Raw genomic sequence first — 14,591 nt, forward strand, 5'->3', positions numbered from 1 at the left:
CAGCGGGCTTAGGTTAGTACATGATAGAAATCTAGTTTTTATTTATCGTTATTAAGTAAATTGCGTAATAAATGCATTCATGAAAACTCATTAGTAGTTGGTGAATAAAAAAATAAGTTTAAAGATTTTTGAGTTATTATTTATTTATTTATTTATTTATGTTAAAACGATAGAGACACCAATTACATTAACATAGATATAAACAAAGTATCGATATTTTAAATAACAAAATTATTATCGAATCTCTTTTTGTGCCATTTAAAGTCGCAATAATCGACTAATTGCCGAATACTCATAAGATTCAAATAGTCTTTAAGTCTCATGCTCTCAAAGCGTTTGATGGGAGCAACAGAACTATAGAATCAAAAGGATTTAAATACTAAAAGAGGATACTACGAGCTTATGTAACATTGTTACTAGCTTTGTATAGTACTGATCCTTTCTATGCAAATTACTTCGAATCATTTTGAGTACCTGTTCGAGACTGCAGTTCGCCACTCCGTAATGGATGCACCTCGTATTAACATTTTTAGTGAGCACACCGTTGAGGTAACGTTAAGCTAACGCTTAGGGCTTAGACATATATGTATGGTATGGTATCGCATCAGAAATCAATGTTTACGATTAATTCGATGTTTATATGTTGAGGGGGTCACATCGTGCTTGTAACCACCATTGAAAACTGGACTGACTGTTGACGGTGCGAGGCAAAGATCGTCGCAGAGTCGGAACAAGTCGCAGCTTTTCAGAAGTGGACGAGTTACGGGGATGGTGCAATTGTATCTTAGGTGTTCCACCTTGCAAAATGTAGCAATAGTCTCCACACAGGAAACCCCGTTTCCTTTAACAGGAGTTGCTCAAAAGAAGAAAACCTGTATCTAACACTTCTTTCAAATTTATATGACTGAATCATGTATACTCTTAAATAAAGATTTACGTCACAGGCTCAGAAGACAAACGTGACGTCTATAACTAATCGCGCAAACGTGTTCCGATCCTTACTCGAATTAAGCTCCAAGGTGACATGTTTATACGCTTAACCGACATCAAGGAAATTCCTCATTTGAAAGTACCTAACCTTATGACGTCAGCAGACCGTCGCCAGTGTGTTTGTGCCAATAGTGACGTAGCGACACTCCCTCGCCATTGTGCCAAATATTTTTAACGTCACGTTTACACCTGCGAGCTGCGTACGAATCGATTCTTGAATGGCGCAGAATTATCTAATCGAAGATATTATTGTAATTTGTGTGTGGGATTTTTGACGGACCGACAGTCGCATTAGAACTTTCATTTTCAAAGAAAATGTAGAGACAAATAAACACAGTAAGTGTCACGGTAAGTGTTGCTTTTGCTGTTATACTACGACTTCAATTTGGGTCACATAAAACAAAATATAAGTTTAAATTTTAACTGATGTTACCTATGTCACACAGCCTCATTGATGTTATGAACGTACCTAATTTCAAAACCTTTACTATAAAATAGCATTATTTTACAACATCTTGAAAATATGACTAGTAGGTATTAGATGTACTGAACACTCAACCAATTTAAAATGTTTACCGTAGTCATACTTTGCGTTGTTTGTCTTTGATTAAAAATTGTTTGAGATGCATTCTTGTCGTGTTGACGTAGAACACTAAAGTTAGATTGTACTGAAAAGCAAACGGTAAACAAACTATTTTGCTTCGTAAGTACATTCATATACTTACGAAATAGATCATGAACTGTAGAAATATGCTCCGGTGTACCGAATACGGTGAAATAAATGTAGAATATACTTAATCATTGTATTTCGCTACTCTGGATATACTTAGGCATTTTTTGTTTCCCGTGCCTACTGTAAAAGGTGAAGATAAAATCTAAGATCATTTCTTATCATTCACGTGAAAAGACCACAATTTTATTTACCTTCATCCTGTATACCTACACAAATCGCATAATCTGTCACTATCTCATAATTAGAAGATAAAAATAATATGACAGTGATCTTACACGGATCACGGATTAGCGTATTTAGTTTTCAGCTATAACGTTCAAGTTGTGTGTCATGTCTACTTGAATTGCCCTGAACGAAACTAGTTAGTAGCAACTAGGTTCATGACTGGTATTACACATTATTAGTACACGTTTTCACAGGAAACGTCTTTGTAACCAACAGCTAACAATATTGCATCGTATTTACCACAATCCTACAGGTAAAATTTAGACCAGATCATGTTTGTGAACAAATTTAAATTCTGGGAATATAATCCTAAATGCCTGAGACCAGCGGGTTTGATCGAAAGGATTACCATGGTCCCGGTACACGAAGAGCAAACGGGGGATCATGACTGGGTTTTAGACAGTAAACGTATGACATCCTGAAGAATACTGAATTATTACTTGCCTTATTTTTTAAGGTTTGGTATCCAAAGGGTAAAAACGGAACTTTATTACAGAGACTCTGAATCTGGAATTATAGTGTCAGTCTGTGTCTGAGTCGCACTGATCCGGTTTTTCCCGTCTCTTTGCATTTATACAATGAAAATTCTATTTTGTCCACTTGGTATCCATCTGCTTCCAATAGACATATCAATTCTATTTCATCCGAATTCTTAGAATTTGTATTTACAGTATCGCAAACTGTTTTTCTATTAAGAGCGTATTATATTTAGCCCAGTACTCCGTAAACATGTGATACAATCGATCAAAATGTTCGCTGATCGCGGATATTGTTAAAATCAAAACAAACACTCGTTTATAACGAAAATAATTTACATAAGAACTTAATTCAGTCCTGACTTTTCCTGGAATATGGCTTTTGATCTTGAGATCCTCAGCTTTGATTCCTTGCTCTCCAGTAAATATTTTTCTTCATATAACGTTGTTTACGCATTCTTAATGAAAGCAATATCGATTTTAATAAACAATTATTTTTCCTAGAAGTCAATTAATTTAGTACTGACGAATGCCTGTAATTTATACAAAAAATGTTAGCATTATACGGATCACTGAATTTCTCGGAACCCATAACGATGTTAAGTCTAATAATGTATGATCATTGACAAACAATAGACAATCTCATTTGATCCTCCGACAAAGCTATTAAACGTAGTGATCAATTATACGAGACGTACTTGAAAGAGGTTTATTACTGTCGATAATACTGGCTTTGATTGTTCAACGGACAAGAGGCGAAGTGCTGTGTTCATGGGTAGTTAACAGGTACTTATATTCTGAAGAAGATATAGACACACGTCTTCCAATTAACTTGGTACAGCTTACGTGTTTTACATGGAGCAACTTCCTATCTGACCTCTTCAACCTCTTCAACAAAATACCCCATGGTATGACTGGCTATCAGATTTTCTGGCTTCTGTCTACCCTTAGCGTCCGTAAAATGTTATACCACAGGTATTTGCATAAGCCTACGTAACAGACAATAAAAAATAATATGCTTCAAAATGTAGAGGAGAAAATATTTGGTCCAGAATTAGAGATATAAACCTCTTTAAAGTATAAACTTCGTTACCATTTGGAGTTAACGCATACCTAAGCAAATGCACATCCTGTCCTTGCTCACTAGCCGTTGAAGTTTTAATTAACGCAGGCAAAGGCAACGGAATACGGATAAAAAAGTTTATTTAATATACTTGGCCGCTCGGTTTTTTAAAAAGGTTTTAGATTAAGTTTTAAATTACTTTTTATATGAGAAATTTAATTCACACTCATTTATAGAGCATAGTTGTTTGATGTCGTCATTTGAAAATTTTGAAACAAGTGAATAATGGTTTCACGTTACTTGCATGTTAGCATCAAGTTACCACTTGAGTCTTAACTGTGAAGTAATTAATGTCTGCTTATTAGCACACATGGTATAGTTCACTACTAGCACTTTAACCCTATGGTGTAGTTATATTTATGTTACCGTGGGGTCGCGGGTAACAGCTAGTTCAATCTATTTTTCCAACAACAATCATGCAGTAAAGAGACATTAGCCTTAATCACAACAATTTCCCAATGAAAAAAAATCTAGTTTACTTACAAATATAAATATCACGGTCTTTTGAAAACCTCGTGGCCATTATATTTATCGTTTATATTTCGTTGTGCCTACTTACATGTCAACTGAGTGTATAAATTTTAATGAAAATATTTCGCAAGTTAGTTTCAACTTTCAATATTTTATATAATCTGAAATTCTATCAGAATAAGATACAAATCTTATGGTAGGGCTTGTAATCTCTCAGATAATAGGTACAGTAACATCAAAGATAATTTTCCATCCGTCTTGCAAACAGATTGTTTTAATACTATCTTCTATCACACTCATACATAGACATACATTTTACTACCTCAGACATCTTTATTGTTCAAAATAACCTTGAAATATCTCGGGAAAATTCGAGGCTGCGTCCTTCTCAAGGTTTACTTTAAAGGTTCAAGGTAGAGCAGAATTCTGTATTGTAATGTAGAGAATGCAATTTAATCGTGAGCTCTGATTAAATTAGTACAAGGATCAGTATTGTTGCTTTCATCGTTACATTTTGTATCAGTAAACAATACAAACAAGTTTGGATTTCCCCGTTTCCTAGGTGATTCCTGTAGGTACCGGATTTTATTGATCGCGACAACCCCTGTTTTCGTTCTCGTCACTTACGGGCAATACAGCTGTATTACTCGTAAACGTCACTTAGAAATTAATTACCAATTATGAAGAATAAAATTATTGTATTTTTTATTTTCCTTTGTGTGTTAAATAATATTTTTATTATAGCGTGATTAATGTTTATTGAAATCGTTGTGATTAAAATAGCTCTATCGATTTTCTATCTTAAACATGGCTTCTTTTTACATGAGATACCTACATATTATAATAGTTACGCTTCTCTTACTTCAAATACTACATTACTAAATTTATTTATCGGTAAATATACTAACACGTTGTTATTACACGTTTCTTTGAGTGGTTTCTGACGCATTTGGCTATGATGTTATTAGTTAAATTCGCTTGGATATTCTCCTATCGCTTCCTGTAACGATATGCCTATCGGTACATACTAATATGTATATGTATATTACTAAAGTTTTTAATTTACATACTTAGTACAGGATATTTGAACAAGATAGTTCACAGAAATTTGAGTTTGTCCGTACCTATATTTTTAGAAGAGGAAGGAAAACCTCTGATTACCTAGGTATTTATTTTAAGTGTCAAATAATTTTATGTTTTCGAAAGCTGTTACCTGCCTGTTGCTTTAAGCTATAGAATTCTTAGTTACTTACTATTGGTACAGCTGTTTTTTGATAGTTTCAAATTAGTAACGAAATTGTTAGTTTAATATCACTCGGGGCCATATTTTTTTTGCTTTCCAGTAACGCTGACAATCCCCTGCTTTTTTCCTTTATTGATCCAAAAAGGTCGTCACGCAACGAAATATTTCCATTTTTTTCTTTTCGTTAAAATATCTTATGATTTTTCGAAATCGAAATCTCGGAATCGAAAGATTTCCGATTGGTATAGGTGAGGTACTAATTCAAACAAAACCAGACAGATTCTTACATATCGGTTACTTTTACTTAAATAAAAAAAATTGTAAGTATATAAATTCTCTAGGACCTAACTACTGTAATTCTTGTTTACTTAAATAATACTACACAATAGTTACCGTAAATATTTTCACTTGTTAGGTGCATCGTTCCTTCAAACGACGTCACATTCTTCATTCATTACGGCGCACATTTTGTGAGTCGCCGCGTGGACGCTAGGCCGAGTGGGGCGGCCAAACCGGTGTCAGTTCGCAAACAGCCGAGGCCGTGTTAGATTGTGTTTCCGAACGCAACACGAGTTACGGGCGGTTACCGAACGTGGAGGAAATGTCATTATAAGCTGATATTTTTCGGCGGCCTGCATAAATCTTGTGATTTTCGAAATACAGTGATATCGTGTAATTAATAATACAGTAAATTTAGATCTAAATACAGTAACGTCGAAATCCGTTATGTAGCCCGTATGATTTACTATTAGGTTTCGTAGTTATTGACGTTTGTGTTTTAATAACCCAGTTGCGTATACCAAAACAAATTAGTTGTAATCGAAATTCATAGAAATCTGTACTGTTTTCGTGTGTGAAAATGTCCTGTGACTCGATTTCTCGATGAATTGTAGTGTCGAACCGAATGTTGTGAGCTTATTCGAGTGGATTATCGAATTAGGTATGACCTTCTAAATGAAGGAGTCGTATCCTGATGAAATTATGCTCTGTTTCGTCCAAGGATTTGGTGAGAGTGAGCGCGGGTACAATAAGAACCGTGAGTTTGACGGGAATGTGTCTGATTCTAATTTGAAGTATAAGAAGAGTCAGAAGGTTCCTTTAGAGTTGGAGGGTGGCGAGGCTGAGCAGCCTGTAGAGCTAAGGGCTAAGAAGTCCCAGGGCCTGGTCACCGGGAAGTCGCTGAGGCTGTCCTCTGGAGGGCGTAACCCGGAGGTCAAGAGAAGTCTTAGTGACCGCTTCTCAGTCATCACTGATGCAGGAGGGAAGAGGCCAGCGAAAGGTCTCTTGACCATTAGAAAAACTTGGTAATTATATTTGTCTATGTATTTATTTACATACCTAACTATGAGCTATCTTATCCTATACAGTATGCATAGAAAATAACTTAATCCAGAATAAAAATTACCATGTATTTTAGTTTTATCAGCGTAATTAATGTACAATAAGTATTCATATGAATTTCATAGTAAATTACCTAAGCTATGCATATTCCTTATACTGAAGCTAATAATATAATGTAGTATTGGACACAAGGTTATACACATTGTCCTTTCCTTTAATCTGTTATTCCACATATAATACAATTGTTATTCAAAGAAATCGGAACAACTGCAAGCAATTTTATAAGTTTTATTACATCACTTTTATTTTCGCTCTAAGCACTGGATATATGGAAGAATTTTGATAATTCATTTAAGAAGCAGGGGGGATCTAGGGGCCCAGGGGCCCTGAGGCAATAAAGGAGTGGGGGCCCAATTGGTTCAAGTTAAAGTGTTGTCATTCAAGTGTTTCCATTCAGTGAAAAATTTATCGAGCTTTTTTAAGATACCTCCTCTGGTGGTGGGCCCCTGGTCATAGTGGGCCCCTAGGCACTGGCCTAAAGTGCCTTATGGATAATACGGCACTGTTAAGAAGACAAGTCCATATCCTGAGTGTCATAGGTCATATATCACACCAAAGGAGTGAAAACCCTAAAGCATTATGTTAAGGATTTCAATTGCATATCAGTAAGTAGCTAAGTAGTACTATTGCATTTGAATTTCAGTATCATGCTTTGATTCACATCAGTGGACATCAATCTGAAAACAATATTCAATAGTTGTTTTCACAAGCATCATTTATTTTTAAGGTTTTTCCTTTCCCGCTATGATGTTAAAGTCTGATAGTAAATTAAATAATCATCTTAGTGACTGTTATTACATTTTTCCACCAGAATTACAATTGTTCTTTATAAAAAAGAACATGCATGACTTCTATTTCTAAGTCTATATTCAACTATATCAATGATTACTTCAGAAATTACAAATTATGTCTGAAAAGGATTTATTTGTTTAAGTTTAGCATATAATCTGGTTTCCCTTTGTTAGAACATAGCTGGCAATAAATTTCTTAGAGTCAAAAGCAGTCATTGCTCTGATAAAGACTACTATACTATATTCCACTAATGTACCATTTTCTTTGGCTTTGACATTAAGCAAGAAATATCCAATAAATTGTGATGTTTGTCTATGTAATTTGGACTCTATCCAAATAAGGTTAAGGCTGTCCTTGCCATAACATAAGTTCATTGTTCCCAGCAATTGAATTGGTTAGTTCGTTATTTCTAGTAAACATTGTACTAAAAATAACTTAATATTGGAATGTTCAGCCCAACATTCAGAAGCAAAATATCTAATTGAAATTCTATTTTGACAGAAAAAATCTGAATGAAATACCTTTGCCAGACATTCTATAACTAATTTGAATGAAATAGTTTTATTTTACGTACAACTTCTTAATATAGACTTGCTTAAAATATTTGTCCAAAAATTTAACAATCATGTCCCACACATACAGTTCTTCTAAAAAAAGATTCAGATTATAATATAATGTAATTGTTTAATGTCAGCTGTTAATATCTACCTTTAGATAATATCTAGATTTTATATTTTGTTTTATGTTTATCTTAAAATTAATATGGCAAGTTTTGGTTTACAAATCTGGCACTTATCAAGCTATATTTGTTGAATATTAATAGAATGTCAAGGAAAAACCTAAAAATAACTATTTTTATAAAACCTTACATTTTCCTCACTCATTTTGACCACCTATTTCATTATTATAGCTATTGCACTATTCATTTAGTTGACATCCTCCTGTAAATATTTTTTCCTCATGATTTATATTTTACCTATAATTTATAAATAAATTTTGTCAGTATCATGTGAATAACTAAACATAAGCTTTGCTAATCTGGTTTATAAAACTCTATGGTTTCAACTCCTTTATTCTCTAGGCTAATTATTTAAATATCGAAACCCTTGAAAATAGAACACATGGCAAGATTGTTGTACACAAAACAATAATGCGGGATAGTTAAAGGATCATACTTTTACGATGTATGTATATTCTAATTATTTTTAATGTAGGTAATTATTTGGCAATTTGGCATATGGCAAAACGTAATTTTTCCAAGCTATATAACAAAATCGTCTAGGCTAAAGCAGCAGTAAAATTACTACAACACAAGTACCTACCAAACAGAATGATGATAAATATGATAATGTTATGAAATATTTCTTACAATAAATTACTTAATTGACTAGTAACATTTGAACCTATTTCCATACAAGGTCAATATCTAATGAAATGTGCAAGACTTTTACTATCCTCACTACGTACAGTCAAGTCCATTTATAAATGTCTCTTTTCTGTCTTTAAAGGAAAACATCCTGCTTATATTATAAACGCGAAAATTTGTATGTGTGGATGTTTGTTCATATTTCACGTAAAAATCACTGAACGGATTAAGACGAAACTTGGTAGGTACACCGATATTTGATAACCAGGATAGTTTAATCTGTTTTCATGTCCCTGTTGGATCATTTTTTATTAGTAGCAGATGGTCTCTCAGGCAACAACTAGTAGTATCAATAAATATAATAGATATAAGGTTCTGATTACATTCAATAATGTATCCTCTTTCGTAAATCGTATAGATAGTATTTAGCCATTCACATGAGCCCAAATTTTTATCTAAAAGTTAATTTTATATTCATTGACTGTACGTTACACAACAAAGTTAATACTTCCTGTTTGTTTGTAACATTGTTTGTATTGTCTTTTTAGTTTGTCAATCACCTTAATGTCGCAGTGATTATTTTTGCATTATAATGTTCTTTGCAGTAGAATATGTGTAAACAATGACTACTGCTTCGCATCGTTTGCGGAATAAAACTTTTTGAGATTTAACTCTTTAAATCATAAATGTCAATGATTTTTATCGCCTGTTGAAGCTAATAATTATGAACTAGCTCTCTGTAGACTTAATTCCCGAGACAAACAGGACGTTAGCTTTTCAAAACATATTCATTAGCTAAATATAAGTTCAATACGTTCTGCACCCTTGCACAACTATAACAATATTTATGTAATTTCAAGATTATTTTATCTCCTGCCGTTAAGGAAACAACGTCTCATGATACATGATTAGATAGGCACACGTTGTATCTACAAGAAAACTAAATTGTTGCGAACACCTGCAAGATACATGGCCTTTATCTTACTACGACACTTCTTACGTATAGTGACTAGGTAAAGCCAACGTTCTGAAATACAAGTCGCAAATTAAACACTCAATTTGGTTCGAAACAGCTGAACACACTAATTATCTCATTATCTATGCAGTTAAAAATTTATTTGCATGAGAGCATAAATTATTTAGCAAAGAGGAAACTGGTTGCTGATAACGCTGTAGTTATGCAAACCTTTAATTTTGACGGAAACAATAGGATGTTACTGCAATGAGAAAACGTAAAAGTGTAATTTTTGAAACTGGCACGGAAGCCCATAATTGGTGTATTTTGGGACACATCTAATAGCGCACACACCGGTGCAATGTCGCAACTTTATGATAGATTATTACCATGTGCTGCCGACCTACTTTGAACGGCGATACCAAAATAACCGGTGCGTTAAGGCCAAGACAAATTGAGTTATAAACGGTCGCTTACTGACACGGTATACGACTTTCTGGATAACTTGACACGTACTAAACCCAATATATTCTCACGACATCAAGTTATGAAGCTTGTGGTGTCAAAACCATAGAATAAAATATTACATAAATATAAAATATTCATCTGACTGTGAATTGTTTGTAAGCCACGGATAAATCAATTCCGAAAAGGTTTAATATTGGGTAGCAGAGTATTAATTGCTTTAGGCAAGGTTAACTGTTTACTGAAACTTTGATAGCCGCGAGCGGAACTAATATAGATTTTATCATTGATTTCTATAATCATAGCTTTAAAATATAGAAGCTTATATTTCTTTTGACAGTTCCAGTACCTTATCATATTAAGAGACAAGTGTGAGATTAATATGGTCATCGTTGGCTAGCAAACTTTCACTAACGCCCGCAAATTGCTTTGCATCATAAGTCAGTTATAACTGGACAGTAGAAAACTTTTGTCACACGAATCACTCCATTAAGATGGATGTCAGTGCATTTTATGTTTTGTTTAGAACATTAATAATTCACTGTGTGATGAACAAAAACATGCCTACCAGTAAATTAAGTCAGAGGATGTCTTTTTATTTTTTACTGGCAGTCAAAAATTTAGGTTTTTTAGCGTCTGAAACGAAGTAGGTGGTAGTTAAAGTTGAGGAATCGGAAGGATTTCCTGCTTTTGTTTTTCGTACAAACTTCATAGTTCAGTGTTTTCCTTTTATTGAGTTTCAATCCTTTCCTGTTCCTTTTCTTGAAAGTCTCAAACAATCAGCTAACTTATAAAAATTCACATCCCATAGGTGATGTCATCCGCTGCAAAATAAAAGGAAGTCCCTCATTTGTCGTGGGTGGGCTCTTTTGCTGGCAATATTGTCGCCTCTATAGTTTATTGGGTCATATAAGCGATACTTATACCGTTGTAATGACACATAATGCCACAATTTTGTAATCGAAATAACTTATTGTGTAAGGTTTTCAAAAAGGGAAAATTGGACATTGTTCACTTAACGACCAGTTGCTATTTCGGACCCTTAATTTGAAAATTCGCATGGCAACTTTACGAAACCTATTCAGATGTCTGGAAGTCTGTGTAAGACTTCCCTTTAAGCGATGTAAAGTGTTTGTTACAGCTTGCAGTTCGGACCACCAAGAAAGCCACGGAGCGTGACCATATGTGTTCATATGCATGTCATTTGCTATTTAATGAGCAATATTTCGCTAACGTGGCCATTCCTTTGCTCATTGGAGAGTAACGCTGTAGGATTCTATGACATAGCCTTTTATCTGGCGCCCGATTTCTATGTCGGTAACTCGAGATTTTTAGACGGAATTACATTTGATACGTCTACTTAAATATCTACAGTTTGCCGTTTCTATTAGATGAGGAATATAATCGTATTTTTTTAATTTAGTTCATACATATGCTCAGTGGCAGCTATCCGGAAACTAAACCTCGCAAAATCTTTCTAGCAATAAGGTATCCGATATAAATGAAGATCTATATACAAATGTTAATCTGTAAGATCTTAGAATCACAAAGGGAATTTCCTCATTCATATTTATTTGTCGGAAATAATTATCGTTACACAAGTGATCACTGTTCTCAGATTTAATGACATCATGAGTATTTCTGAATCCCTGTAAAAGAGGTTTATTCAACTAGAAGTTTGGAAATGGATAATCCCAAAATATACCGAAGGAATTATTACCATAGTAAAAGTATTGAATGACGTAAAGTTTATTATTAAAGCGGTGATTGCCTGAAATTGATTTCAACTTTTCCATTTTTACCTTGATTGTAAAATACTTGTAAAAATGTTAGGTAAGCGGTTATTGGATTAAAATAGTACGGTTTCACTTTAACCTTGTTTGAAAAATATTCACGAATGTTTGAAGCGACTACCAACTGAGATGGTTTAGAAGGATCCAAAAAATTTAGCAACGCCAATTTATTTGCCAGACCTTGTAAATTATACGGTTTTTGTTGAATCACGTTGTCCATGTAAGTATGAAGACTGAAGTCGTCCTTATAATAAAAACAGTTTTTTATGGAAATTTGCGATGCCTGTCCAATTGTCCGCATGATATTGTATTTCTGTCTTGCGCTTGAAGTAAATGTTACTAAAAAAATTTCATGCTCAAATGTTTGAAAAATAAACATGCCGAAAGATCTACGTTAATATTTAGTTAAGTCCTTTTTATATTTTATTGCCCTTCCATGCTATTTTCCAGATAATCAAATTTAACAATTTGTAATTAGGTAGGATACAAATCGTCTTTACAATAGCAGGCTTGATCAAGCGTGACAACCACTGACCAAATTTAGCGCGACGTTCAAACATAGTCTCGCAACCAAATTTTATTGTACGTGACCATTTTCTTGGGGAGTATGGAGCCAGTGCCAAGGCCATTGTACTTAAATACGTGACTAAATAACCAACTGAATTATACATGACTATATTACTCTATGCCGCTTTGATGTGACTGTACTACTCAAATATGTCGGTTGTGACAATTTTCGTTATATCCTCGTGTACTTTTATTGTTTCCTCTTTTAGACCATCCACGTCGAGTATGGAAGTTGGCACGTTGCCAACGGTTGCTCTCTCGATTCCTGATATAAGTACAAGCGCGTGCTTAGGTTCTAACCCATTTACTCTTTTTATCTCCTTTCCGAAGTGTGAAGTTTCTAAATGCGTACGAAACTATCTGAGATGCTGCCACTAGAATAGTTTTATTCTTGGTTATTTTTTTGCAGGACATTGCGAACTTGTGGTTTTTGTAATATTAGCAACGGTGATGAAACTTTGGTTTTATAGCATGGTTATGTCTGTTTTGTTTCGTTTAGAACTGATCGATTTGGACATTAACTATGTTTAATGTCCGTCGTCAGTAGCATACCCACTATAAAACCAAATATACCAATTTCATCGTGTTAGGATCACGTTTCAGATGCTTAGAAAACATGTCTTTCTAATTACAGATAAACATTTTCCACTTGTCCATCTGCAAACGTATTTGGAGCGTTCTGTCTTCATTATACTAATAAAACAATGAATGCTGCATGTACCTTAATATTAGTCTTCGTTGTAAGATAGATATCCAAACAAAACCATTACGAACATGTAATTTCCCAGCAGAAGAGCGCTAAAAACACACGAGCTGAGAACGGCGAATAACATAAACAAATGCAATCGAATACCTGTTTACAATAAGAAATCATATATATAATACGTGTAGCGGTTATGTTTTCTTCGAAGAAAATACTTCAAGCATGGTGCCAATTCCACTTGAAACTACCGTCAGCAATAATGTATTAGCAATAGTAATAGTAACTGAAGATGTATTCTATCTTTTATGACCGTTAGCACGTCATTTTCTTCGATTGGATATAACCGCTTTTCTTAATGCTTCCATAAAACAGCTAGTTACGGTGAAGTTTTTTTATTCGCGTTATGTAATTTTTGTCATTGACCGGGAAAGTATCTTTAGATATCTTACCGTCTTACCAAGTTAATACAAACTTTTTGGTTGTGTATTCAACAAATTGTACAATATTCATGTATGTAAAGTAGTGCAAGTAAATTCTCAATAAAAGAAAAAGGCGAGGATTCTGACTAAATTTTATAATAATTTTGATGACAGTAGGTTTGGCACAAAGTTAACTTACAGCAATAAAAATGCCTCCAACTAACTAGTTGGAAGAAGCTTTAACTTTTGACTAAATCCGGTTTTAAACCGGATTGTTTTAGCGTTATAAAATTAACAATTAAACAGCGTTCATGCGTCAATACATTGTTTTATTGCTAAGTTATTTTTTAAGCTAAGTTAGTTTAGTTGAATCAGTACCTACGTAAATGTAAAAGAACGCTAATGTATTTAATAGGTAGTAAATGATCTGCTTGTTTTCTTTGTATGAGCTGCTCAGAAAGCAAAGCAGGGTTGTAAGATGCTGTAGCAAATAGCAAATAGCAAATTAAAATTATAACTTAGGTTGTTTAGCCTACCTAGGTTGAGGCATCTTCAAAATGACGGTGATGACTCATCCCTAGGATAATGGCGACTTTAACGCTGCTTATTTTTTAATTAGTTATGGAGTATATTATATACAGTATTAGATAATAGCAAAAGGCTTGCATCGCTAGCGAAATAGGCAACAAGTAATACAAATACATTCAAGTTATTTTTAAGCATGATGATGCAAATTTAGAAGGTATCGATCGTTGATCTTGATAAGACGTTGACTTCTATGACTTTTGCAATACTAGATAAAGATGTAGACAAGGGACAAGCATTGCTTGTCTTATTATCAATATGAGGAAACTGAATGTTGGAACTTT

The 14,591-nt window shown here is 33.9% G+C and overlaps 1 protein-coding gene across 1 annotated transcript in view; it reads left to right on the forward strand.

Moving 5' to 3' along the window:
- Positions 1-5,498: 5,498 nt before the first annotated feature.
- LOC113503542 overlaps positions 5,499-14,591 on the forward strand; it is a 29,929-nt gene continuing 20,836 nt past the window's right edge. Inside the window, exon 1 of the mRNA XM_026885572.1 lies at positions 5,499-6,565. Coding sequence (XP_026741373.1) covers positions 6,216-6,565 — 350 coding nt within the window. The 5' untranslated portion in view covers positions 5,499-6,215. The remainder of the gene's footprint in view (positions 6,566-14,591) is intronic.

Source organism: Trichoplusia ni, chromosome 19 (assembly GCF_003590095.1).
Source record: "Trichoplusia ni isolate ovarian cell line Hi5 chromosome 19, tn1, whole genome shotgun sequence".
Lineage (NCBI taxonomy): Eukaryota > Metazoa > Arthropoda > Insecta > Lepidoptera > Noctuidae > Trichoplusia > Trichoplusia ni.